The following is a 26951-nucleotide window of genomic DNA, read 5'->3' as shown; positions in this document are numbered from 1 at the left end:
CCCTTTTTATATAAGAACCCTTGTAATTGTATAGGGCTCACTGGATTTTCCAGGAGAATCTCCCCATCTCAAGATCCTGAACTTAATCACACCTGTGGAGTTACTTTTGTCATGTAAGGGAACATAATTCACAGCGCCTGGGTTTTAGGATGTGGACATCTTTTGGAGGGCGAGTGTGCTCACATAGAATGTTTGGCCTTGGGGCAGCTGGGTGGCTTAGTGGTTGAGTATCTGCCTTCGGCTCAGGTCATGATCCCGGGGTCCTGGGATCGAGTCCTGCATGAGGTTCCCAATGGGGAGCCTGCTTCTTCCTCTGCCTATGTCTCTGCCTCTCTTTGTGTGTCCTTTATGAATAAATAAAATCTTAAAAAAAAAAGAATATTTGGCTCCTGGGTGTAATGGAAATGCTTATGGAGAGCCTAGCAGGAGGGAAGTGACTTAGGGAGTGGGGCATAGGAGTTGGTCAGAGCACAATAACAGCTGGTACTTTTGAGTGCCAGTTCTCTGTCAGGTGCCACATGCCTGCTCCCACTGACTCCTCACATGGCTCCAGATATGGGTACTGTCCTGTTTCATGGATAAGGATACCACCCAGGGAGGACTTTCTGGAGGGAGCAGAAATTTGAGCTGGATTCTGAAGGGTACCAAGGGGCTTAGCAATAGGGAAGAGAGGCTTTCAGAAAGAGGGTCCTCTGTGGTGTGCAAGGGCAGGAAGCTAAGAGCTTGGTGGTGAATGGTGACTGGTTCTTGGGCAGGGCAGGTGGGGATAAGATGCAAGGAGGTGGCAGGTGGGCATGGACATCTATAAATCAGTCCTTTTATTCTGACATAAACTCTATTATTTCTACAGTGGTTTAAATAAACATTTCTTTTTCTTTCCTTTTTTTAAGATTTATGTGGCATCTGCATGGCTCACTCGGTTAAGTGTCTGCCTTCTACTCAGGTCATGATCTTGGGGTCCTGGGATTGAGCCCCAAATCAAGCTCTCTACTCAGTGCTTCTCCCTCTGCCTCTGTCCCTCCCCCTTCTCATGCTCGCTCTCTCTTGCTCACTCTCAAATAAATAAAATCTTTAAAATAAATAAAAGATTTATTTTAGAAAGTGTGCGAATGTGCATGCACACACACGTGCCAGTACAAATGGGGGGATGGGGGTAGAGAGAGAATGCCTTGATTCCACAACCCCAAGATCATGACCTGAGCTGAAACCAAGTGTACAACACCCAACCAACCTAGCTACCCAGGCACCCCTAAGTAAATGTTTCTTCATGAGCACCTACCATATGCCAGAGATAGAGACATTAATAAGACACTGACATAAGCTTGACTTGGTAACCTCTGATCCTGCACATTTGTTACTATCCCCACCCCCAGTAAATAAATAAAACATAGTCTGGAGAGGTATTTGATTAGCACTCTGGAGCCCTGCTCAGTGCCAGGCACTGTGGGGGACAGACTCAAGGCGTGGCTTACCCTTAGAACAGAGTTTTGGCTCCTAACGGGGAGGCTGGGATTCAAAGTGGGCCCTGTGGTTGCAGAGCTCAGGCCCTTAGTCACTGTATTGGGCTTTGACTTGCTAATTTTTTTTTCATCAGCTTTATTGAGTGTAATTGACAAAAATTGTGCATACTTAAAGTGTACAACGTGATAATTTGATATAGATATTATTGTGCCATGACTACCACAATCAACCTAATTAACATATCTGTCATTTCAACGTGTTAACATTTTTTATGTGTGTGAGAACAATTATCTATTCTCAGGGGGCACCTCAGTGACTTATTCAGTTAAGCGTCTCTTGTCTCTTGATTTCAGCTCAGCTCATGATCTTGGGGTCACAAGATTGACCTCTATATGGGGCATCCAGCATGGAGCCTGCTTAAGATTCTCTCTCTCTCAAATAAATAAAATCTTGTAAAGGAAAAAAAGATCTATTCTCGGGGTGCCTGGCTGGCTCATTCGGAACAGCATGGGACTCTTGATCTTGGAGTCTTGAGTTTGAGCAGCCCCACTTTGGGTGTAGAGACATTTAAATGAACTTTTTTTTAAAAAGGTCTATTCTCTTAGTGAATTTCAGGTATACAATAGAGTATTATTAACTATAATCACTATGCTGTACTGTACTTTACATCCCAGACTTACTCATCTTGCACAACTGAAACTTTGTACCCTTTGACCAACATCTTCCTATTTCCTCCACCTCCCAAGCCCCTGTGAACAACCACCATCCTACTCTCTGTTTTTATGACTTGAGGTTTTTTTTTTTTTTTTCAATTCTTCATAGAAGTGAGATCATAAAATGTTTGTCTTTCTGTGTCTGGCTTATTTCACTGAACATAATGTTCTCCAAGTTCGTTCATGTTTTTGCAAATGACAGAATGAATAACATTCCATTGTATATATACACCAGATTTTCATTATCCGTTCATCCATCTCTTAGGTTGTTTCCATATCTTGACTATTGTAAATTAATGCTGCAGTTAAACATGGGAGTGCAGATATCTCTTCCAAGATAGGTTTTTCTTTCTGGTTTGAAGAAAACTGAGAACTCAAGCTCCAGCCTAAGATACTGTTGAAATAGCCGGGTACAGCCCCGGACAGGCTGCCCCTGCTCACTTCTCCTCCCCATCACAAAGCAGGCTGTCAGTTTCTTCACCCAGGAGCTCCTGTCATTGCCAGATGAGAGTCTGTGTCGAGTGCTTAGCATGGGACCTGGGATACCAGAAGCTGTCTACATGTGTCACTTATCTGCCTTATTTCAGTACAAATTACTCATCTTTGAGGTCAGTAGGAGCAAAAGTATCTTCTGCTTTTTTTTTTTTTTTTTTTTTTTTTATCTTCTGCTTTCTTATCGCTCATTTGCAGCACAAAATCCACATCTTTCCTTCTCTCTCACGGTGAGATGAACTCTTACTCAGCTGTGAGAAACCATAGCTCCTTCTGCTTGGTGGAATAAGACAGGTTCTTGGCGTGAGATCTAAAGGAACCAGGAGAAACCTGCCAGTCTGGGGGTGGTGGGGTGCAGAAAGGAAGTGGGATGTTCGAGGGAAGCTCAAATCTCATTTATCAAATACCAGGGAATCAATAGATGAGGACTCAAATAGATGAAATAAGAAATAGCAGAGAAGCCACATTTAGAGATGTGGCAATATCTACCTAAACTAACATCTAGAATAATTAGAAGTGGCTGCCTCTGGAGGTGGGAAGCAGGGCCACTCGTGTCCTGTTGCAAGCGCTGTTCACTAAAGTTGAGGAGTATCCAACCTGTATGATCATACATGGTGGCCTTGGTAGGAAAGGCATGTTCTTTGTAACTGTGTGATTTATTTTTATTTTATTTTTTTAGATTGCATCTATTTGAGAGAGAGAGAGAGAACATGAGTGGGGGCGGGGAGGAGCAGAGAGAGGGAGAAGCAGACTCCCTGCTGAGCAGGGAGCCTGATGTGGGGCTTGATCCCAGGACCCTGAGATCATGATCAGAGTGGATCATGACCAGATGCTCAACCAGCTGAGCCACCCAGGCGCCCCTGTGTGTTTTAATATATATTTTTTTAATTATAAGAAATACTATGCCATTGCTCTACGTCCTGGCTGGGTTTTAAGCTTCATATCGGGGGTGCCCGGGTGGCTCAGGTGGTTAAGCATCTGCCTTCAGCTCAGGTCGTGATCCCAGGGTCCTGGGATCAAGCCCCGCATCAGCTCCCTGCTCACAGGGGAGTTTGCTTCTCCCTCTCCCTCTGCCCATCCCCCACCACGTTTTTCATGCTTGCTCTGTCATTCTCTCAAATAAGTAAATAAAATCTTAAAAAATAATAATAATAAACTTCATATCGCAGGTGAGAAAAAACTAATGTACAACCAAACAAGTCCTCCCTGCCCCGCCCCCAAAGGGTGGTGCCCTGTAATTCAGAAGTCCAGGTGGGTACTTCGGCCTCAGGCATGTTTGGATTCAGGGTCTCAAGTGACATCATCACTCTTCATTTTTTTCTTCATCTCTTGTTCTACTTTCCACCAAACCTTTGTTCTCTGGCTGCCTCAGCCCGTCTCGGCTTCCCATCCTACAGGAAAGGATGCTCTGCCCTTCTGGGGTCTCAGGCCGAAGCGCGGGCTAACCTGGGACTGAACCCGATTGGCTAGCTGGAGTCACATGCTCCCCTTTGAGCCAATCACTGTGGCCAGCCGTGATTGGCTTAGGCCCGGGTCATGTGACACACCCGGTTACCCCGCCAACCGCGGAAGCTGGGCGTGGGGGAGAGGCAGATCTCCGAGCAGGAGCGGGAGCTGAAGTAGGTGCAAGATGCAAGGTGGCACCTAAGTCACCCTGTTCGCCGTGGGGCAGCTGAGGACGTGGTTCTGCCGTGCTGGGCGCATAGTAATGTGTGCACTGGCCCCCGCAGCGTGGACCATATGGGATCCAGGGTGCTGGCTCCTGGGAGTGGCGGGCAGGAGATTGTAGTTCATTTCTGCAGCTGACGAGGCAGCTCGGAGCGGGGGAGGGGAGCCCCGAAGAGGACCAGCACTCAGTGTGGCTTGGGCCACAGGCCTTGACCTGGACATGCTTTCTGCCCCAGTCACTGCCAGAGGAACCTTTTATAGCAAGACCCAGTAAAAGCAGTGGTTCCTTGGACAGAGCCTGAAATAGCCTGTTCCCCCAGGACCCCTGAAGAAGCTTGGCTTGGCTGCTGACCAGGTATCCAGGTTACCAGCATGGCTGGGACCCAAGGCCCAGCCCCCCCTTATTTATGATCGTAAAAATGATGGTGATAAGAATAGCTTTGTGTCATTGTGCTTGCTCTGTGCTAGCGCTGTAATGGGGTGGGTACAACTCTGAATATAACCAGGAAGTTGAGACTTGATGGGGATCCCTAAGTGGCCCAGTGGTTTAGCACCTGCCTTTGGCCCAGGGCGTGATCCTGGAGTCTTGGGATCAAGTCCCGCATTGGGCTCCTTGCATGGAGCCTGCTTCTCCCTCTGCCTGTGTCTCTGCCTCTCTCTCTCTCTCTCTCTCTCTGTCTCTCATGAATAAACAAATAAAATCTTTAAAAACAACAACAACAACAACAACAAGGAAGCTGAGACTTGAGAGGTGATGTCACACTTGAACTTGGGTCTGACTCAGAGCTCCATGGAGCTGCCTCTCCATACAAACATTTTCCCAGGGTGTGTCGGATTGGGAAGGGAAGATGTGGATTTCTTTTTTTATTTTTTTAATTAAAAAAAATTTTTATTTATTTATTCATGACAGACAGAAAGAGAGAGAGAGAGACAGGCAGGCAGAGGGAGTAGCAGGCTCCATGCAGGGAGCCCAACGTGGGACTCGATCCTGGGTCTCCAGGATCACACCCCAGGCTGAAGGCAGCGCTAAACTGCTGGGCCACCGGGGCTGCCCAAGATGTGGATTTCTAAGTGAGAGCAGAAGAAGCCTTCTAGAGAATTCTGATGTCTTAGGAGCTGGGGTCCTGCTCCTGGTGGTAAGCTTTTCACTGACAGGAGCAGGCCTCTGTAGGCTAAAGGAAGTCCAGGTCAGGTGGAGATTCCTGGGAGGTCAGGGTCTTGACTGGTGTTGGAACACACATCGAGGGGCAAAGTTATGGGCCAGTGAGGGCTCCTTGCCTGCCTAGGGGAATCCAAAATCCTCCAGGGCTTCCTGGGCAAATGTGGGAGTTAGCTGCCAAGTATGGGCTCTGGCTTGAGGTGACAGTTTTCCCAGGCTGATCCTACCCAGGTATTGACTTCTCATTAAGAGATGTGCTGTGACTTTTTGTGGGAGAGACAATATTACTGGACTAGTTAGAATTAGCAAGTAGTAAAGGAAAAAAAGAAAATTTCAGTAGCTGATGTAAGTTTAGATAGCAAAGTCTGAAGATTGTGAGTCCCCCTGATATAAGATTATGCTGCCCCAGGCTCCTTCCGTCTCATAGCTCTGCCATCCACAGCATATGGTTTCCTCTTCCTGGTTAAAAATAGCTGCTTGAGTTCCAGCCATCATACCTCTGTTCCAGCCAGCCGGAAAAAGGAAGACTCCAAAAGGGCACATTCCCTCCCTTTAAAAACTCTTCCCTAATGTTGAAAACAGCCTTTCTGTTTATATCCTGTTGGCTGGAATTTGGTTACGTGGTCACACTTAACTGCAAAGCAATCTAGGAAGTGTAGACCTTATTTTGAGTGGCCATGTGCTTAGCCAAAAACTAGCAGTTGTTATTAAGAAGGAGAGAATAGCTGTTGGGGGACAGTTAGCAGGCGCTGCCACAGCTGCCTTAAGAGCAAGTTTATGGCAACGGAAAAACCATAAAACAGCTCCTGCTCAATCAGTTCTGGATTGAGTGCCTGCTGAGTACAAGGCGCTGTGACAGGCAGGCTCACAGCTGCTTGTCTGAAGCTCCTTTTGTTTCCCTTGTGAACTGGCTGTGGAACCTCAAGCCACTGCCGCACTCAGCTCCCCCCACAAATGGGGGAGTTGGTGAGATGAATTAATTTAGTCAACATCACCAGCAGCACAGCTTGGGTTTGTACCCGAGTACAGGTTTCTAACCACTGGGCTATACTGCCTCTGCCGAGCACCATCCCAGCCCCCAGAGGCCAGTGACCTGCCTTGGTCAGCAGAGGTTCTGGCCCAGGGCTGAGCAGGGCAGAGTAAGCACTGGGGCTGGGAGCGGCCGGGAAGCAGGGAGAAGTGGGCCCAGGGCCCAGGCAGTTTTTGGTAACAAGCAGGGTCAGGTGGCTCAGGCATTGGCTCCAGCCCATGACTGTGTCTTGCACACGGTTAAGAAACAAACTTTGCAGTTGACACCTAGAGCTGTGATTTTCAAGAAATCAGTGGGTGGTTCATTAAAGAAACAGAATGAAAAGAAAGCAAAACAAAAGTGAGTAGAAAATAGAGTGCATTGTACAAAGTAAAGCTAAGTACAGATTCCCAGAACTTTAATTTACATTTTGTGTGTATTGAATAGTTAGGATAGAGATAGTTAGGATAGAAACTTTAATTTACATTTTGTGTGTATCGAATCGTTAATAGGATAGTTAGTTAGGACTGCTGTAATAACTGTTTTTTAAAAAATATTTTATTTATTCATGAAAGACACACAGAGAGGCAGAGACACAGGCAGAGGGAGAAGCAGGCTCCATGCAAGGAGCCCGATATGGGACTTGATCCCAGGACCCTGGGATCAAGACCTGAGCTGAAGGCAGAAGCTCAACCACTGAGCCACCCAGGCGTCCCTTTTTTTTTTTTTTTTAAATATTTTTGTAATAACTGTTAAGAAAGAGCCAGAACCTTCTAGAAGGCTGCCTGCAGATGGAAAGAGCTGATAAGAATAAAGGGAATTATTGCCTTGATCTAAAAATGTTTTAAAATTGTTTTCACTTATTTATTCTTTAATACTGAAATCAGTCCAGCTCTGTAAAAAGTGAAAACAGTATAGAAGTGTGCAAAGTTCTTAAAAGTTCCCTCCACCCCCAGCTGCCAGCTTCCACTGACACTTCTCATCCCAATGTTGGTAGAACTCCCGGGGGTCCCTGAGGGAAGCTTCAATGCATCTACAAATGTCCTTTTTCTTTTTTTTTTTTTTAAGTAGGCTTCACTCCCAATGTAGGGCTCCAACTCATGATCTCGAGATCAAGAGTCGCATGCTCTATCAACTGAGCCAGCCAGGTCCCCTTTCCTTTAACAAAAGTAGGATTACCATAATATACTTCCTGTTCTGCAACTTGCTATTTATTTATTTATTTATTTATTTATTTATTTAAGATTTTTAATTTATCCATGAGAGACAGAGGCAGAGACACAAGCTCCCTGCAGGGGAGCCTGATGCAGGACTCAATCCCAGGACCCCAGGATCACGACGTGAGCTGAAAGCAGACACTCAACCACTCAGCCACCCAGGCGCCTCCACAACTTGCTTTTTAAATTTAACAGTTTTCAGAGTGCTTAGCTGGCTCAGTCAGTAGAACAAGTGACTTCATCTTGGGGCTGTCAGTTTGAGCCCCACATTGGGTGTAGAGATTATGGAAAAATAAAATCTTAAAAAACAAAATTTCACAGTTTTTCTTAGCTTTTTTTTTTTTTTAAACTGAAGCTTTATTGAAATATAATTCACAAACTGTACAGTCCATCCATTTAAAGTGTACAATTTGGGATGCCTGGGTGGCTCAGTCAGATAAGCGTCTACCTTCTGCTCAGGTCATGATCTTGGGGTCCTGGCATCAAGCCCCACATCTGTCTCTCTGCTCAGCGAGGAGTCTGCTGCTTCCTCTCCTTCTGTAATCTCTCTCGCTCTTGCTTTCTCTCAAATAAAATCTTTAAAAAGGTGTACAGTCCAGTGGGTTTTAGCATATTGACAGTCATACAACCAACACCAGTTTGAGAACATTTTGGCCAACTCCAAAGAAACCCATTAGCAATACTCATTCCCTCCTTCCCCATCCTTAGGCAATCACTCACATACCTTCTCTCTCTATAGATGTACCTTTTCTGGATATTTCCTATAAATGGAATCATTCAATATGGGGTCTTTTGTGGTTATTCTTTTACTTAGCCTGATGCTTTTAAGGTTCATTTAAGTGTTGGGTTCTTCACTCCTTTCTGTGGCTGCATAGCATTCCCTTGTGTGGATACATTTTGTTTATCCATTCATTAGTTGCTGGATACTTAGGTTGTTTCCCCTTTTAGCTATTATGAATAATACTTCTGTGAACATAAGTATACAAGGTTTTATGTGGATGTTTTCATTTCTTTTGGCTGTATACCCAGGAGTGGAATTATATTGTAATTCTGTGGTTAACTTTCTGAGGAAACAAGTGCCAGACTATTTTCCAAAGTGGTTGCACCATTTCACATTCCCACCAACAGCGTATGAGGGTTTCAGTATCTCTGTACCATGCCAACATTTGTTATTTTCTCATTTTAAAAAAAAATTATATCCATCCCAGTGGGTGTGGTTTTGACTTGCATTTCCCTACTGACCAATGATGTTGAGCATTTTTCAAGTGTTTATTGGTCATGAGTATATCTTCTCTAGAAAATGTCTGTTCAAGTCCATTCAAGCCCTTTGCCCATTTTTTTATTTAGGTTGTCATTTTATTGTTAAGTTGTCTATGTTCTTTATACACTTATAAAGAACTCCTCTCTTATCTGCTCTATGATTTGTGAAGGTTTAATCGTTCTCTTGTTCTCTTGTTCTCTCGTTGCTATCTCGGTGTCCTTTGAAGCACCAGTGTTTAGTTTTGGTGGTGCTTAATTTATCTTGTTCTTTTGTTGCTTGTGTTTTTGGTATCATATCTTTTTTTTTAAGATTTTATTTATTCATGAGAGACACAGATAGAGATAGAGATGGGGGGGGGGGTCTGCGGGAGAGGCAGAGACACAGGCAGAGGGAGAAGCAAGCTCCATGCAGGGACCCTGATGTGGAACTTGATCCCAGGACTCCAGGATCACGCCCTGGGCCAGGGGCAGGCGCTAAACTGCTGAGCCACCCAGGGATCCCCATTTTTTTTTCTTTTAAAGATTTTATTTATTTATTCATGAGAAACACACAGAGAGAGGCAGAGACACAGGCAGAGGGAGAAGCAGGCTCCCTGTGGGGAGCCCGATATGGGACTTGATCTTGGGACTCTGGAATCACTCCCTGAGCCAAAGGCAGATGCTCAATCACTGAGCTACCCAGGCATGTGTCTCTCTCTCTCTCTTTATTTTTTAAAGATTTTATTTATTCATGAGAGACACACAGAGGGCGGCAGAGACATAGGCAGAGGGAGAAGCAGGGTCCTCGCAGGGAGCCCAATGTGGGACTCTATCCATGGACTGGGATCATGCCCTGATTCAAAGGCAGACGCTCAAGTGCTGAGCCACCCAGGCGTCCCTGGTATCATTTCTAAGAAGGCTTTGCTTGACCCACATTAGAAAGATTTTCTCCTATGTTATTTCCTTTCTTTCTTTTTTCTTTCTTCTTTTTTCTTTCTTTCTTTCTTTCTTTCTTTCTTTCTTTCTTTCTTTCTTTCTTTCCTTCCTTCCTTCCTTCCTTCCTTCCTTCCTTCCTTCCTTCCTTCCTTCCTTCTTTCTTTCTCTCTCTCTCTCTCTCTCTTTCTCTCTCTCTTTTTTTTAAAGATTTTATTTATTTGAGAGCGAGAGCAAGCAGGGGGAGGGAGGCAGACTCTGTAGTAAGCATGGAGTCTGACATGGGGCTGGATCTCAGGACCCCGAGACCATGACCTTAACTGAAATCAAGAGTTGGACACCTAAACAACTGAGCCATCCTGGTGCCCCTCCTGTTACTTTCTAAGAGTTAGGTAATATTTTAGCCTTTATATTTAAGTCTTTGATTAGTTATTTTTTGTGACTAGGGTAAGGAAGGGGTTCAACTTTATTCTTTGCCTCTTATATATTTGCTTGTCCCATACCATGTGTTGAAAAGATTATTCTTTCTCCATTGAATTGTCTTGGTGCCCTTGTCATAATCAATGGCTGTAAACGTCAGGGTTCATTTATTGACTCTCGAATCTATTCCATTGATCTGTGTCTATCCTTATGCCAAAACCCACTATCTTAATTATTGCAGCTTTGTAGCAAGTTTTGAATTCAGGAAGTATGACTCCTTCAACTTTGTTCCTCTTTTTTCAAGACTATTTTGGCTATTTTGGGTCCCTTGAATTTTCATATGAACTTAGGACCTGGCTTGTTAATTTCTTCAAAGAAGCCGTTAGAATTTTGATAGTGATTGGTTTGAGTCTATAAATCAATTTGGGGAGTATTGCCATCTTAGTAGTATTAAATCTTCTAATCTATGAACACAGAATATCATCGCATTTTTTTAGATCTTTTTTTTTAAAGAGTTTATTTATTCATGAGAGACGCGCGCGCACACACACACACACACACACACAAGGTGGGGGCAGAAACACAGGCAGAGGGAGAAGCAGGCTCCATGCAGGAAGCCTGACCTGGGATTCAATCCCACATTTCCAGGATCACACCCTGGGCTGAAGGCAGTGCTAAACCGCTGAGCCACCTGGGCTGCTTTTTATTTTTTATTTTTTTAGATCTTTAATTCTTTCACCAGGTTTTGTTTTTCAGTGGACAAGTCATGGACTTCTTTTATTAAATTTATTCCCAAGTATTTTATTATTTTGATGTTCTTTATAGATGGATTTATTTTCTTTTTTTTTTTTAATTTTTATTTATTTATGATAGTCACAGAGAGAGAGAGAGAGGCAGAGACACAGGCGGAGGAAGAAGCAGGCTCCATGTACCGGGAGCCTGATGTGGGATTCGATCCGGGGTCTCCAGGATCGCGCCCTGGGCCAAAGGCAGGCGCCAAACCGCTGCGCCACCCAGGGATCCCTGGATTTATTTTCTTAATTTCATCTTTGAATTTTTTTACTGCTACCGTATAGAAATAGTACTGACTTTAGTATTCTATAATCTTGCTGAACTTTTTCTTGACTCTTTGTATATCTGTATATCTAGAGCTTCCCCTGTCTTTGTAATAGGCACACAACAGTGTATGGTATTGAAAGCTGTCATTAATTTAACAAACCTCCACTGATGGACATTGTGGGCTCTTTTCTTTTCTTTCTTTTCTTTTCTTTTCTTTTCTTTTTTCTTTTTTCTTTTTTCTTTTTTCTTTTTTCTCTTTACTTTTCTTTTCTTTTCTTTTCTTTTCTTTTCTTTTCTTTTCTTTTCTTTTCTTTTCTTTTCTTTCTTTCCTGTTATTGATCATGCTAAAGAGAACATTCTTTGGGCCACTCAACCATTCTAGGGGTATGTATTGAGCACCCACTCTGTGCCAGGCACTCTTTGAGGCACTGGGGTTATAGACAATAAAAAAGTAAATGAGGTTTCAGCTTGGGAACATCTCTGTGTAGAGTATAAAACAGAGAGATGTGCTAGGGAGTGCCTAGATGTGCATTTGGGAGGAATTCTTTGAATTCAGGAGCCAGAGAAGATTTTTCTAAGAGGGAACTTTTGAGCCAGGATCCAACTGATGAGAAAGAACCCACTGTTGGAAGGTTAGGGAGATTGTTCCAGTCACAGGGAATAGCAAATACAAAACCCTGGGGTGGAAATGGGCTGGTTCCCTCTGCTCCCCAAACAGAAAGCAAGCCAGGGGGCCTGGAGAGCTGCCAAGGCCAGAGGAGAAGTGGGCAGGAACCAGACCAAGGCTGGCTTTTTGGCCTTACAAGCCATTTGCATTTTATTAATAATGTGGAGAGAAGCTGCAGGAGGGTGTTAAGCAGCGGAATGACTTTATCTACTCCGTATTCTAAAAAGATCACCCCAGTTGCTTAAGAAGCATTTATTTTCCCTGCCTTATTTCAAACACTGAGTTCTTCAAAGTGGAATTACTGGGTCGACGGGTTTGTACATTTAAAATGTTCTAGATGCTGCGTGCCAAGTGCCTCCCCAAAAGATAGCTGTACTTTTCACTCCGAGGATGCCAGCTCTTTTTGTCACCAGGGCCATTCAGGGTGAGGTGCACAGTGAGCTCGCCCCCCCCCCCCCTTTCCCTGGGCTTCAGCATCCATTGTCTTGCTTCTCTTGTAGGACCCACAGCGCTGCATTTGCCCTGCAATTCTGGCTGTACTGCCCACAGCTTGGGTAACACGGGCCTCCTGGGAACATGGCAGATGAAGACCTCATTTTCCGCCTGGAAGGTGTTGATGGTGGCCAGACCTCCCAGGCTGGTCACGACGGTGAGTCTGAGGCAGACAGCGACGATGAGGAAGGTTACTTCATCTGCCCCATCACTGATGACCCCAGGTCACATCAGGATGTCAATTCCAAGGTTAATAACTACTACAGCAACCTAACAAAGAGTGAGCAGTATGGCTCCAGTGGGTCCCCGGCAAGCTCCTTCCATTTTAAGGTGAGTGGACCAACCCATCCCACCCCAGCCCGCCTGCTGCAAGAGATGGGGAGTTGGGGGAACAATGGTTGGGGTCTTGCCCCCAACAGTGGACATCACTCTAAATCCCAGATTGGGGGATATGCCTATTAAATGGGGAGGATTTTGTTGGCTTAAAACAAGTTTCATTACTTTAGAGTGGTGTTTTGTTTTGTTTTTTTAACGATTTTTTAAAGATTTTATTTATTTATTTGTCAGAGAGCAAGAGAGCACAAGCAAAAAAACAAAAAAATTTTTTAAAAAAATTATTAAAAAAAAGAGCACAAGCAAGGGGGAGTGGCAGGCAGAGGGAGGAGACTCCTCGCAGAGCAGGGAGCCCGATGCTGGACTCAGTCCCAGTACCTGGAACTTGATCCCATGACCCCGAGATCATGACCTGAACCCAAGGCAAATGCTTAACTGCCTGAACCACCCAGGTGCCCCTAGAGTGGTGTTTTTGAAATAGCTGCTCAGGACCCACCACTGGGTTTTGAAAACATTGACTTCTAAAAAAAATGCAACAGAACAGAATAGGTTAGGAAATATTGGAGAGCACTGAAAATTGTAAAGATCTTATTTTTTGGAACTTATACTCACACATGTTCACATATGTAAATGTGATGACCTAGTTGGTTGTCGACATCTGAGTTCTAATCACGTAAATATTTGTATTTCCCCCCTGATGTATGTGCGTGTGGGTCCAGGGACGTAATTAAAAAATAACACTGCTTGGAGTTGGACATCCTTCTGGGTTGAGGAAAGGGTACTTATTTTGTTAGGGATTTGTGTTCCTACCACGATAAAGCTGGTATAAAGGAGAGAAGGAAAGATGAACATTACTGGGCTTTTATATAATAACTGGTGATGAAAAAATTTCATTTATTTAGTTTAGTAATCTCTTTGCCCAACATGGGCTCAAACTCATAACCCCGAGATCAAGAGTCAGACACCCTGAAAAAATTTTGAATGCAACAATGTTATCCTGATTTAATTTAATGCCCACCAACAGAAGGTATCTGTTCTGTAAGCAAAATGTGCATCACCGCTTTGGGATTTGGAATTGGAACCATTCTTCTCTAACTTCAGAATCAATCTGTTTTTAGAAAATTAATAATTCTAGTTCTTGGACAGTTGGGTATTTACTTCCTGTCGGGGCTGGAGTTCTAACTGAAGTCCCTGTGGGGCAGGCGGCTCTAGAAACAGCCTGGTGGGTCCCCTCTGAGATTGGGGGCCCCTGCAGGGTCAGCTTGTGGCTTGCCCCACTTTGCCGACCTCAGCCAGCCTCCGAAACTCACACTCAGCCCCCATGGAGGGCAGTGTGGGAAGGACTGGGGAGCAGCCCAGTGCTTCGGTCTGTTTGCTGTGGGCCAGGGAAGCTTGGGGAGACAGAGATCCCTGAGATATCCTGTACCTGGTTTGAGGGCACCCAGGTGCCAGCAGAGGGCTCAGGGTTGGAGGGCTCAAGAAACAGACACCAGCTCACACCAGCTCAAGGGAAGAAGTGGTATTTATTATAACAGTCCAGGAATGTTTCTTGAGACCCAGGGGAAGAAACTGTGTCTGGTCTCTCAGGGGATGAGTCTAGGAACCGGAAGGCAGGAGGACTGTCTCTCTTTACCTGTCCTTCATTCTTCTCTGCCTCAGTCTCGCTAGCAGGAAAGTGGACCCCTACTGCCCCAGTGCCCCCTTATTACATTTGGAGCCACATGCAAAGACAGATTTGACCCCCTCCAACCCAGTCGCTGGGGGTGAATATCTGGTTGGCCCAGCCTGGGTCAGGCATTCTCTGTCTGACCCAGTCATTTCTGACCCAGGCCATGAGATTGAGGGAGTGGGGGGCGGTGTCCCAGAAGAGGGACTGCTTCCAGGGAAGGAGGATCCTGGTGGCCTCCTAGTTGGGGGGTCAGACCTCATAGCTTCCTGTCCAGATAAACCGTGAGCCTGGTGGGGGCTTTTTGGAAGACATTGAGAGGGCCCAGGAGCTAAAGAGTCTCAGGTACGGATGGCCAGCCCCTGACCACAAAATGTGACCACAGTGAAGCCTTTAAAGGAAGTGCAGGGATCCCTGGGTGGCGCAGCGGTTTGGCGCCTGCCTTTGGCCCAGGGCGCGATCCTGGAGACCCGGGATCGAATCCCACATCGGGCTCCCGGTGCATGGAGCCTGCTTCTCCCTCTGCCTGTGTCTCTGCCTCTCTCTCTCTCTCTATGACTATCATAAATAAATAAAAATTAAAAAAAAAAAATGAAGTGCAGACTGAGTCTGCCATTGAATGGAGGTTTGTCTGCACCTGTGGCTTGAGGATGTGAGCCTCACAAGGGCAGGACACTGTGGCCTCTTTATCTCTCATCCCTAGTGCCAGGGCTGGGGCCATGCTCTGCACACAGTAGGTGTTTTATTCAGAATCAGGGAGGGGAGGGACACCTGGGTGGCTCAGCGGTTAAGCATCTGCCTTTGGCTCAGGGTGTGATCCCGGGGTCCTGGGATCGAGTCCCACATCAGGCTCCTTCCATGGAGCCTGCTTCTCCCTCTGCCTTTGTTTCTGCCCCCCTCTCTCTCTGTCTCTCATAAATATATAAAGTCTTAAAAAAAAACAAAATTATTAAAAAAAATAATCAAGGAGGGGATGGAGGAATGCTGAACTCACTTTGGGTGCCCTCTTGCTAAAGGATAACATTCATATAAAACATAAACCCCTGTGGGCCATTTGACAATAGTTATTAAAATAAAAAATACAGTTCCTATGGCATCTGGAGATAGCAGATCTCCAGAGAATCGTCCTCAGCCAAAGTGTTCCCACTGGAAGTACTATAGGCATTTGGGGAGGGACAGTTCTTTATTGGGTGGGACTGTCCCATATATTGTAGGATATTCAGCATGTCTGCCTCCCACCCAATAAGTACTACTATTCTCCCCTGTTTTTTTTTAAAGATTTATTTATTTATTTATTCATGATAGACAGAGAGAGAGAGGCAGAGACACAGGAGGAGGGAGAAGCAGGCTCCATGCCGGGAGCCCGACGTGGGACTCGATCCCGGGACTCCAGGATCGCGCCCTGGGCCAAAGGCAGGCACTAAACGGCTGAGCCACTTAAGGATCCCCTCTCCTCTGTTTTTATGGAAACCTAAAATGTTCCCTGCCATGTATTTGCAAAGCCCACACGAGGGGGTACCCACCTCAGTTTAGAACTGGTACAGAGGTATTTATATCAGCGTCCAAATTTACATATGCAAAGATACTGTTTATAATAAAGAAAAAATGGCAGTAGCTCAAATGTGCTTATTTAAATTATGAACTATGGTCTTAAGAGGATACTGTATTTTTTTTTTAATTTTATTTATTTATGATAGTCACAGAGAGAGAGAGAGAGAGAGAGGCAGAGACATAGGCAGAGGGAGAAGCAGGCTCCAAGCACTGGGAGCCTGACGTGGGATTCAATCCCGGGTCTCCAGGATCGTGCCCTGGGCCAAAGGCAGGCGCCAAACCGCTGCGCCACCCAGGGATCCCAAGAGGATACTGTATTTACATTAAAACAAAGATGATGTTTTCATGTGATTTGACTTGAAAACAGTGCCATGGTGTGTGTGTGTGTGTGTGTGTGTGTGTGTGTGTGTGTATGTGTATTTGGGCGGGGGAGGAGGGAAGATCCATGAAAAGCCATAGGGCAATATGGACATAATTAGAATAAACAATGTTAGCTATTTTTACTTTTATATACTGGTACGTAAAAAAACAAGTTGAAATACAATACAGTCCCACATTTATCAAAAAAAATATATACACACATCTTAGCTTCTACATAGCAAAAACTGATGGAGGAATTTGTACCCAAGAGTTAACAGTGATTCTCTTTGGGGGAGAGGGTGCTGTTATGGGGGACTTTATCCACGTTATATATATTTTTGAACATTCAGGAATTTTTAACTACATATACATATTGTGTGCAGAAAAGGACTTGTAGAAGAAGAAAAATAAAACAAAACAGCCAGGTAACCTCCCCTCTGCCAAACAAATCAATAAATTGCCCCTCCTCAAAATTTCTACAAGGCATAGTTCAAAATTCTCACCGAGGATGGGAGCACTCGTGGTCCCCAGGGACCCTTCTAGGCTCTGTTCACCCCACACTGCTCCTTGTTCCTAGAATAGGTTTCCCTTTTCACGCCTCTGCCTGCAACCTCTTTAAACCGATGTCTCAGTCTGGTCTGTTAAAATGATTGTCCCGGCTCCCTCAGGATGTGGTTTTAAGACACCCTGCCCTGGCTATCTCTTGTGCATCCCCTGGGACATCTGTCATCCTCTGACTCAGCGGCGGCCTGCAAGGCTGGGAACTGATGGCTCTTCCCATCCCCTGTACTTGTAGAATGACCAGTTATGGACCAGACGTGCCTCTCTTCATTGCCCACCGTCCTAGGTAACCAAAGGCCGGCTCTGTGGGGTTCCTATTGCCTGTGGCAGCTTCAGAGGGGGACAGCAGCTCAGTTTTCCAAACCTCCCTCTCCCTGGTGCTCCTCCACAAAGCTCAAGTGTTTTTTTGTTTACTGTCGACATGGCAACCTGGGTGGTTCAACCAAAGTGGCCACCTCGAGTTCCTCCAAAGAGGCACCACCCTGGCAGGTACCGGGCATGTATTGTGAACAGTCCAGTTCTGTCACTGTCAAGGCCTTCCTCCTACTTCCCTGGGGAATAGTGGCAGAGTCCTTCACCGCTGTCTTGAATGTCAGACAGCTAAGCGAGGATGTTTATAGTTTACAATAATGTGGAAAAGTTGTAAAGTGCTTCTGCTCTGGAGTTAAATTCAAATGGTAGAATATAGAGTACAGTTATAGCTTTGTAAAACACACACGTGCATGCACACACATACACAACCAAAAACCCGGTAAAGAAGTATATCAATGCACCAAAAGGGATTGTCTTTGGACAGGATCTAGAACAATCATATTCCTTTTCTACTCCTCTGTCATTTTTTCATTGCCTAGAATGAGCATATATTAAAACGTGAAATTTTATTTTTAAAAACTGTTTTCCTGGTCTGGGTTTATCTCGGGGATCATTCCGTATCAGCATATATAGATCACCTCTCCTTTCCTACCTTCCTCTTTTATTTATTTTTTTAATTTTTAAAAAAGATTTTATTTATTGTCAGAGAGAGTGCGCACAAGCATGGGGAGCAGCAGAGGGAGAGGGAGAAGTAGGCTCCCCACTGAGCAGGGAACCCGATGTGGGGCTTGATCCCAGAACCCTGGGATCATGACCTGAGCCAACGGCAGATGCTTAACTGACTGAGCCCCCCAGGCGCCCCTCTCACCATTTTTATTTTTATTATTTTTTTTAAAGTTTATTTAGAGAGAGGAGGGGAGTAAAGGGAGAGGGAGAGAATCCCAAGCAGACTCCTCACTGAATGCAGAGCCGGACACAAGGCTCCATCTCACCATCCTGAGGTCATGACCTGAGCCACAATCAAGAGTCAGATACTTAACCGGCTGAGCCACTCAGACACCCCTCGCCTCTTGTATTTTCTCTTGTATTTTTAGAGTGAACTATATTCTGGCACATGATGTACATGAATTTTTTTAGCCAGCTCCCCTCTTGGGAGACACTTTGATTGTTTCCTCCTTTCTTTTCTTTACAGACAGTGCTGTAATAAATCTCCGTATATGTATATCTAAGCAGACTTTTTTTTTTTTTTTAATTTTTTTATTTATTTATGATAGTCACAGAGAGAGAGAGAGAGAGAGGCAGAGACACAGGCGGAGGGAGAAGCAGGCTCCATGCACTGGGAGCCCGATGTGGGATTCGATCCCGGGTCTCCAGGATCGCGCCCTGAGCCAAAGGCAGGCGCCAAACCGCTGCGCCACCCAGGGATCCCTCTAAGCAGACTTTAAAATGCATATATATTTCATAATACTTAAATATGTATACAGGGTAAAAATAATTTGAGTTATATCCAAGGAATAGTGATAAGTAAGCCTTACTCCTCTGATCCCTGTTTCCCTGGGGTATGTCCTTCCAGAAATGTTCCTTGCATATATAAGCATGTACATGTATATGACCCTCCCTTTTTCTTCTTTTACGGAAATGTTAGTTGACTATTAAACCTGTTTTGCACTCTGGTGGCTGTCTTCCCATATTGGCACAGATGAGCTGCCATCAGCTAGCACTTACGTAACAGCCACTATGGGAAGGACGGGCACTGCTCTGCACACTTTGCTCGTTTGAGCTATATAGCAGTCCTGTGAGGAAGGCTGTAGAGAGTAAACCTGATGCTCTGAGATCTTAATCACTTGACCCTTCTTGTGACTGCAGTGTGCTGCAGCTTATTTTGTTGTATCTTGAGGGCTTAATATCGTCTGCAAGCCCCATTTTGTATTGAGCCCATCCCTCATGGATGGGTATGAAGGTCGTTTCCAGTCCTTTGCTACCACAGACAGCTCTTCCATAAACATTTCTGTCCATATGTCCCTGTGCCCATGCAGGAGTACACCTGCCAGATAAATCCCCAGAGGTGGAATGGCTGGAGCCAGACATTTAGAACTTGGCTGGCCAGTGCCAACTACTCTTCAAAGAGGTTGTTACTACTTCCTATGCCCTTGTCCCCTGTCAGAAGATTTTGGTGATTATACTTAGATTTTCAGTCCACCAAGGGTGACTCTAACAGCTTGCTCAAAGGACAGCAATTACCCCAGAATGAGACTGAGATGCCAGTGTCTGATGACTCACTGGGAAGAGAGACATCCCTGTCCACCAGAGCCCCAGGAAGCCCCACCCTGGCGGCACTGGGCTTCTGTCCCTGCCCAGTGGCCACAGGAAGCTCTATGACTTGGGGCTCTGCCCACTGCTTTGGGAATGCAGAATCTGACAGGGAAGCTTAGGCATCTAGCATCCAGAAAGCTTAGGACCTCCAGAAGTTGAGGGCCTGCTGGGCAGATGAAGGAAAAAGAGGGTGACACTGGCAGTGGGCAGGAGGCCACCCGGTGACCTGGTATCTAAAAAACAAGAGGGGACACAAGCCCGACTGCAGGGACTCCTCTGTCTGAAGCCTGTGCATGTGCTAAAATGCTCAATTCCAAAGTGCCTGGGTAGCTCAGATGGTTAACCTTTGGCTCAGGTTATGATTTCTGGGTTCTGGGATGGAGCTTGAACAGCAGGGAGTCGGCTTCTCCCTCTCCACCTGCCCCTCCCCTACCTCATGCTTGCTCACTCGCTCTCTTTCATAAATAAAATATTAAAAATAAAATGCTCAAATCCTGTGTGGAAATATGCTAGGATATGGGGGCCCCCTTTTTAAATTTTACTTTGCAAATGTTTTTTAGCAGCTTCATTGCAATATAATTCGTCTAACATACAATTTACCCATTTAAAATGTCCAGTGCAGGGGCATCTGTGTAGCTCATTCAGTTAAGCATCTGCTTTCAGATTGGGTTGTGATTCCAAGGTCCTGGGATCGAGCCCACGTGTCAGGCTCCCTGCTCAGTGGGGAGCCTGCTTCTCTTCCCTGCCTCCCACCTGTGCTCTCTCTCCCTATCTCTCTCTCAAATAAATAAAATCTTTAAAAATAAATAAAATATCCAGTGTAGCAACTTTAAGTATATTTACACAATTATACATCCATATCACCACAATCAATTTTAGCCCATTTTCATTAGCCCTAAAAGGAAACCCCACACCTCTTAGCCACAGCACCCCCCATATATGGATCCATTTCACCCAGCTCATGGCAACCACTAATCTACTTTCAATCTCTATGGATTTGCCTGTTGTGGACATTTCATATAAATAGGATTATATAACGTGGGGTCTTTTACGTCTGGCTTCTTTCACTTAGTACAGTGTTTTCAAGGTTCATCCACACAGAAGCAAATGTGTTTCATTGCTGAATACTACCCTGTTGTATGGATGGACCACATTTTATTCATCAGTTGCACTGCATTTGGTTTGTTTCTCCCTTTTGGCTTTTGCAAATAATGATATACGAGTCATGTGGACACGTGTTCATTTCTCTTGGGTAGATACTTGGGAATGCATTGCTGGGTCATGTGGTCATACTTTCTGCTGGGTTCTCCTTTTGCAAAAGAGCAGGGAAGTGGGGCTTGATGGCCTTGGTCTGAGTTCTGGGTCTGCAGTTCCTGGTTGCTGCAGGTCTATAGGCAAGTTTCCACCTTGCTCTGTGAGCCTCAGAGGTGCAAGCTAGGATTCTGTCTCAGGAGGGGCTTCCTGGGGGCAAGGGCATTATGCCACCCTGGGGAGTGTTACTGCTTTACTGCTTATTTTTTTAAGATTTTATTTGCTTATTAGAGGGAGAGAGAGAGTGCCTGCATACATACACATGTGGGGAGAGGGGTGGAGAGAGAGGGAGAAGCAGATTCCCACTGAGCAGGGAGCCCAATGTGGGGCTCGATCCCAGGATTGTGACCTGAACCGAAGGTAGATGCTTAACCGACTGAGCCACCCAGGTGCCACCACCTTTGCTGGTTATTATTTCCAACCTTCCCATCCTTCCCTCTCCAGCCGTGGCTCTGAACCCGACTGGGTGGAGGACACCAGAAACAACTACTCTTTTTGACAGAGAGACTTCTTTAGGACTTTTAGCTATGTTTCCTTGGCAATAATTTATTCAGCTGCTTATAGAAGTAATCCGTGTTCCTTGTAGAAAACGATGAGAGTGTAGCTATAATTGCTATTCAGGTGCTAGTGTGTATTTAATTTCAGTCTTTTTTTTTTTAAGATTTTATTTGTTTATTCATGAGAGAGAGAGAGAGAGAGAGAGAGAGAGAGAGGCAGAGACTAGGCAGAGGGAGAAGCAGGTCCATGCAGGAAGCCTGATGTGGGACTTGATCCTGGGACCCCAGGATCATACCCTGGGCTGAAGGCAGACTCTTAACCGCTGAGCCACCCAGGCATCCCTATTTCAGTCTTTTCTGTATTTCACTATAAATATAGACTTGACTAAATAGGGATTTTTATGACAATAATAATATCATGTGTATTATATGCTCTTGGTAAGCACAGTTTTTCTTGGCAAACAAGAAATGGTGCATATCTTTCCATATTAGTAAATGTGGATCTAGTTTATCTTTTTTCTTAATGGCTCCCCTTCAGCCCATTGTATGGCCATAGCACAGTCACTGTAAGGTTTGCTTCTTGTTGGGGATACTTAGGCACTTTCTAGTTTTTTTTTTTTTTTTGCTGCAGTAGTCAATGCTGAGTTTCATGGAAATTGCCTAAAACCTCTAGTTGCACGTGGTCCAGAGTGGGGCAGCCGCACAGCACTGTGGTCTCTTCCCTAGTGAACAAGGGAACTTCCGCAGTTCTTCCTGCTTCTTTTATGTGTCTTTGCATATAGATTAACCCTTATACTGTGAGCCAGGAGGGGCAAGCCTGGCTGATATAGAGCTACGAGTTTCTTAGAGTCTACAGAAAGGATGATGGGAGAAAACATTTTATAACATCCACTGGGAGAACAACAGCTGATGTTTCAGGGAGATTGGAGGCAGCCTCCAGATTCTTCCCCACAGAAGATCGGAGGTCTTGATTGCTGTGTTGCTGGTAGTAAGAGTAGTGATATAAATACAGCGCCAATAACAGTAACATCCTATGTTGCAAAGAAATGGCAAAGACATGACCCGAACATCTGGCCTCACTTCTGGCATATTACAGGAAATTTGTTGTTACTATTATTACTATTTATGGATTTATTTTTGTTTTGTACTCTCAGGCTTTGAAGAACCAAGGGTTTTTCTGTTCTCTAGGCAGGGTTATGATTTTCTTTTTGAGAGCCTCCCCTGGGTCTCCCATTCTGTTTAAGATAGCACACCAACAACTGAGTTTGGATCTTTATTATTTTTAAAGATTTTATTTATTTATTTGAGAGAGAGAGCATGAGTGGTGGTAAAGGGGTAGGGGCAGAAGGAGAGGGAGAAGCAGACTCCTCACTGAGCATGGAGCCTGATGTGGGCTTGATCGCAGGACCCTGAGATCATGACTTGAGCTGAAACCAAGAGTTGGATCCTTAACCAGCTGAGCCACCCAGGTGTCCCACACCTTGATCTTTTTAATGGCTGATACTTCTACACCAAGTATATGGAATCATCCCCTGTGGACAGGCAGGTTTTTGGCAATGCCTGAGTTTCGTCTGGCATTGTAAGCACAGACCCATCCTTGGACTGCTCACCTGTGCACACCTGGGTTGGTGATCAGGATGACTGCGTCACAAGTCAGTGAAAGCACTGCCAGATGGCTGTCAAAGGTGACAGTACCAGCTTCCACGCCCCTCCATGTCTGGAAGTACCTACTTCTCAGTCTTCCATAAACACCTGTTTTTATTAACCTGTTGGGTAAAATAGAACACCAATGATTTGCAGCTCATTACAGGCCTGTTGAACTGTAATGAGCATTGCAACCTCAACGAGCCACTATTTCTGGAAGGGGGAAACAGGTCTACCCCAGGTGTGGGGGCAGGAATAAACTTGGCCACTAGTAGTCAAAGCATTCTTCATTGTCTTTTGTAAACAAGGAAATGGAGATTCACACAGCCGTGGGTGGAAACCAAAGTCCAGGGAACAAATCTTCGTCTAGGACCTTTTATATTTGTGCTTTAAGAGTTAGTTGCATTAAACCCATCAGTTGCCAACAAGGAGTAGCATGATTCTTTTCTGGGTTTGGTAAAAGTAATTTTGATCCTGTGAAACACCACACCCTCAAATTCTTAAATACTTTTTTCCTTGATTGTTTTCAGTTGGAGCCACAGCCTCCAGCCAGGAGGTAATTTCTCTTGGTACTCCTCACTGAATGGGGGAGTCAGGGAGCGTTTGAGTCACTGGTTGAGAGAGTGCAGCTGGAGAGCCATGTGTCCTGCACAGAGCACCCATTTGGGCAGGCTCAGAACACTGCAGGTTCCTTGACAGGCTGGGGTCAGAGTCTGTCTCTGCTGTTCACAGCTGCCAGAATATGAGAGGAGACTGGTACTTTTTCATTTTTTTTAAGCACAGAGATTCAGGAAATGTTTTAGTTATAAACATGTCTGTGGCAGGGAATAACAGGGAAAAATCAGTGACAAGCTTGAAGTCTAACAGTGGAGAACCATAGGTGACTGATGACGTCAGTAATGACCTAGCTATTCCAGCTAACTTGTAAATTCATGATGTCATGTTTGTGTTTAAAAATTTAAGTGTTGGGGATCCCTGGGTGGCTCAGCAGTTTAGCACCTGCCTTCGGCCCAGGGCGTGATCCTGGAGACCTGGGATCGAGTCCCCCATTGGGCACCCTGCATGGAGCCTGCTTCTCCCTCTGCCTGTGTTTCTACCTCTCTCTCTCTCTGTGTCTCTCATGAATAAATAAAATCTTTAATAAAATAAAATAAAATAAATAAAATAAAATAAAATAAAATAAAATAAAATAAAATAAAAATTTAAGTGTTGGGGGCGCCTGGGTGGCACAGTGGGTTGAGCACCTGTCTCTTGGTTTTGGCTCAGGTCATGATCCTTGGAGTCCTAGGATTCAGCCCTGTGTTGGGACCCTGGTCAGTGGGGTGTCTGCTTGAAGATTCTCTCCCTCTGCCCCTCCCCACACTTGTGCACATGCTCTCTCTCTCTTCTAAATAAAGAAATATTAAAAAAAAAAAATAAAAATTAAGTGATGTGTTCTCTGCCTGTTGGAGTGTCATTTAGGAGAAATTTTTTGGAGAACTCCAAATTTGTACATTTTAAATGTGATCCAGCAACTACACTTCCAAGAAATATGTCCTACCAAGATCTTGCACAATTGCATGAGGATTTGGGTACGAGGGTGTTCACTTTGGGACTGACTGCCTGTACTAGTAATTATCAGAGAGAATCCAAATAGCCATCAGCCCAAGGTTAGAGAAATACCATAAGGCACATTTATAATATTGTATGCCTTACAACTGTAGAAGGGAAATTGGGCCAGTTGTATAGCCTGCCTGTACATATGACATAGAAAGACCTCCAAGGCCCAGTGTTCAGTGGGAAAAAGGAAGGTGCAGAACAGAATGGGAGGCTCTGGCCCGGTGCTATATTCCCATGTGTTAACAAAGGCCTTCAGGCCAGGGTGTGACCCTGGGGTCCTGGAATCGAGTCACCCATCAGGGTCCCTGCAGGGAGCCTGCTTCTCCCTCTGCCTGTGTCTCTGCCTCTCTCTGTGTCTCTCATGAATACATAAATAAAATCTTAAAAAAAAAAAAAAAAAAAAAGCAAAAGAACAGACTTCCAGGGTAGTCACATCAGCTGTCAACTGTGGTTGTCAGAGCAATGGGTCAGAAAGTACTTCCACTTTCTACTTCACATTCTGTAGTGCCTGTGGCTTTTCTACAGTAAGCAGATCATATATTTGGAATCAGGAAAATAATCAAGATCACTATATAAAGTGATCCCATGGCCCTCTCTCCCGAAGGGCTGTACAGTGTGATTCCAGTCTTTCAAAAAATGCATAGGAAGGATCTGGAAAAGAACAAGTCCAAGGCATTGACGATCGTTGCTCTGGGTGGATGCTGTGTGGTGGATTTGAAATTTGTCTTCTCTATTTTTTGAGTGTTTTCATGAAGCATGAATTAGCTTACAAATTGGAAGAAAGAAATCCTGGGCTTTAGTTTTAGATTTTGTAGAGATTGGAAAGCCTCAGTGAGGAAGCCCTAGCCCATGTGAACCATACTTGTCCATGTACTGTGTGCATGTGTGTTTCTCAGAAAACTCAGTTGCTCTGCCTTTTCTCTTCTGGGTAGGATCCCAGCCATGAGGCTGAGGCTCAGGCCAGGGGCATGCTTGGGGTGCTGTCCTGTCTGGGCCTGAGTCCGTGGGAAGCCTGCAGAGCTAGTCCTCGTGGCTGAGAGACACTGATGGAGGGTGAGAAGGTCTGAAATTGCTGGGTCTGCCATCCACAGTGTTCATCCCACCATCCAGCCCCCTCCCTGTGGTTCAGGCCTCTGGCCTGGAAAGGAATTGGGGCCTCACAGATTCTGCAAGTGGCTGCAGGGCAGAGGTTCTGATTCTTTAGGGAAAGGTCAGGAAGAGATTGCTACTGAATATGAGTGGAGGAGTGTTTGGAGGGGACAGGGAAAGATTCCACTTGGGATTTTATAATCAGTAAAATGAGCCTTTTATTATTCTTAAAAATTTTTATTTATTGGAGAGAGAGAGAGACAGAACAAGCAGGGGGAGAGGCAGAGACAGAGGGAGAAGCAGATCCCTCACTGAGCAGGAGCTGGACGCAGGACTCAAACCCAGGACCATGATCATGACCTGAGTCAAAGATAGCCATTCAACCGACTGAGCCACCCAGGTGTCCCTAAAATGAGCTTTTTATTTTTTTTAAATTTATTTTTAAAAGATTTTATTTACTTATTCATGAGAGACCTACAGAAAGAAAGGCAGAGACATAGGCAGAGGGACAAGCAGGCTCCGTGTGGGGAGCCCAATGTGGGACTTGATCCCGGGACTCCAGGACCATGCCCTGGGCTGAAGGCGGTGCTAAACCATTGAGCCACCCGGGCTGCCCTAAAATGAGCTTTTTAAAATAAAAAATGGGCTTATGTCATGATACTGTTGAGAATCAGCCTTATCTCCATAATATACCTTGGTCATCTTTCCCACTGAGTACCCAGAAGCCCTGGTTCTCAATAGGTTTTCAAAGGTGGGAGGGTTATTTTTGATCACCACAGTGATGCAAGGCCACTAAGGCATTGAGAAGGTAGAGAACATGGATGCTAAAAGCCTGAAATGGGCAGGGCAGTTCTGCACAAAGAATTTTCCTGCATCCCCAGGATCTTGGAATGTCTCATGGAAATCTGTTCCTAATCATCTGAGCCTAGAACTTAGCATTATGTTAATGTAAAGGCAACACATCTTCAGCGTGGTTGGAAATATTCTGAGTTTAGAAGGGTTGTGTTGTCTACGATTTTCATTTAGGGTGATAAAATTGTGCATATTTATGATTTATACAATATTTACAGGTGATGTTGGCTCTGATAGGGTCCAGAATTCCTACTAATAGGATAATAAGCACAGTTGTTTGGAAGGGCTCTTTAGCATTTTAAGTGGATATAATCAAAATGTATTTAACCAGGCC

At 44.9% G+C, this 26951-nt stretch overlaps 1 protein-coding gene across 8 annotated transcripts in view; it reads left to right on the top strand.

Annotated features, from left to right (window-relative positions):
- EEF2K (eukaryotic elongation factor 2 kinase) overlaps window positions 1–26951 on the top strand; it is a 64912-nt gene that overhangs the window by 5641 nt on the left and 32320 nt on the right. For all 8 annotated transcript variants that reach the window (XR_012000606.1, XR_012000608.1, XR_012000607.1 and 5 more), the window contains exon 2: window positions 12538–12859. Coding sequence is in view for 5 of the 8 variants with exons in the window: in XM_025983797.2 (XP_025839582.1) it covers window positions 12614–12859 (246 nt within the window). In the remaining 3 variants the exon portion in view is untranslated. The remainder of the gene's footprint in view (window positions 1–12537; window positions 12860–26951) is intronic.

The sequence above is a fragment of the Vulpes vulpes genome, chromosome 3 (assembly GCF_048418805.1).
Source record: "Vulpes vulpes isolate BD-2025 chromosome 3, VulVul3, whole genome shotgun sequence".
Taxonomy (NCBI): Eukaryota; Metazoa; Chordata; class Mammalia; order Carnivora; family Canidae; genus Vulpes; species Vulpes vulpes.
The sequence above is the reverse complement of the archived record's forward strand: the minus strand, read 5'-3'. Positions and strand labels throughout refer to the sequence as shown.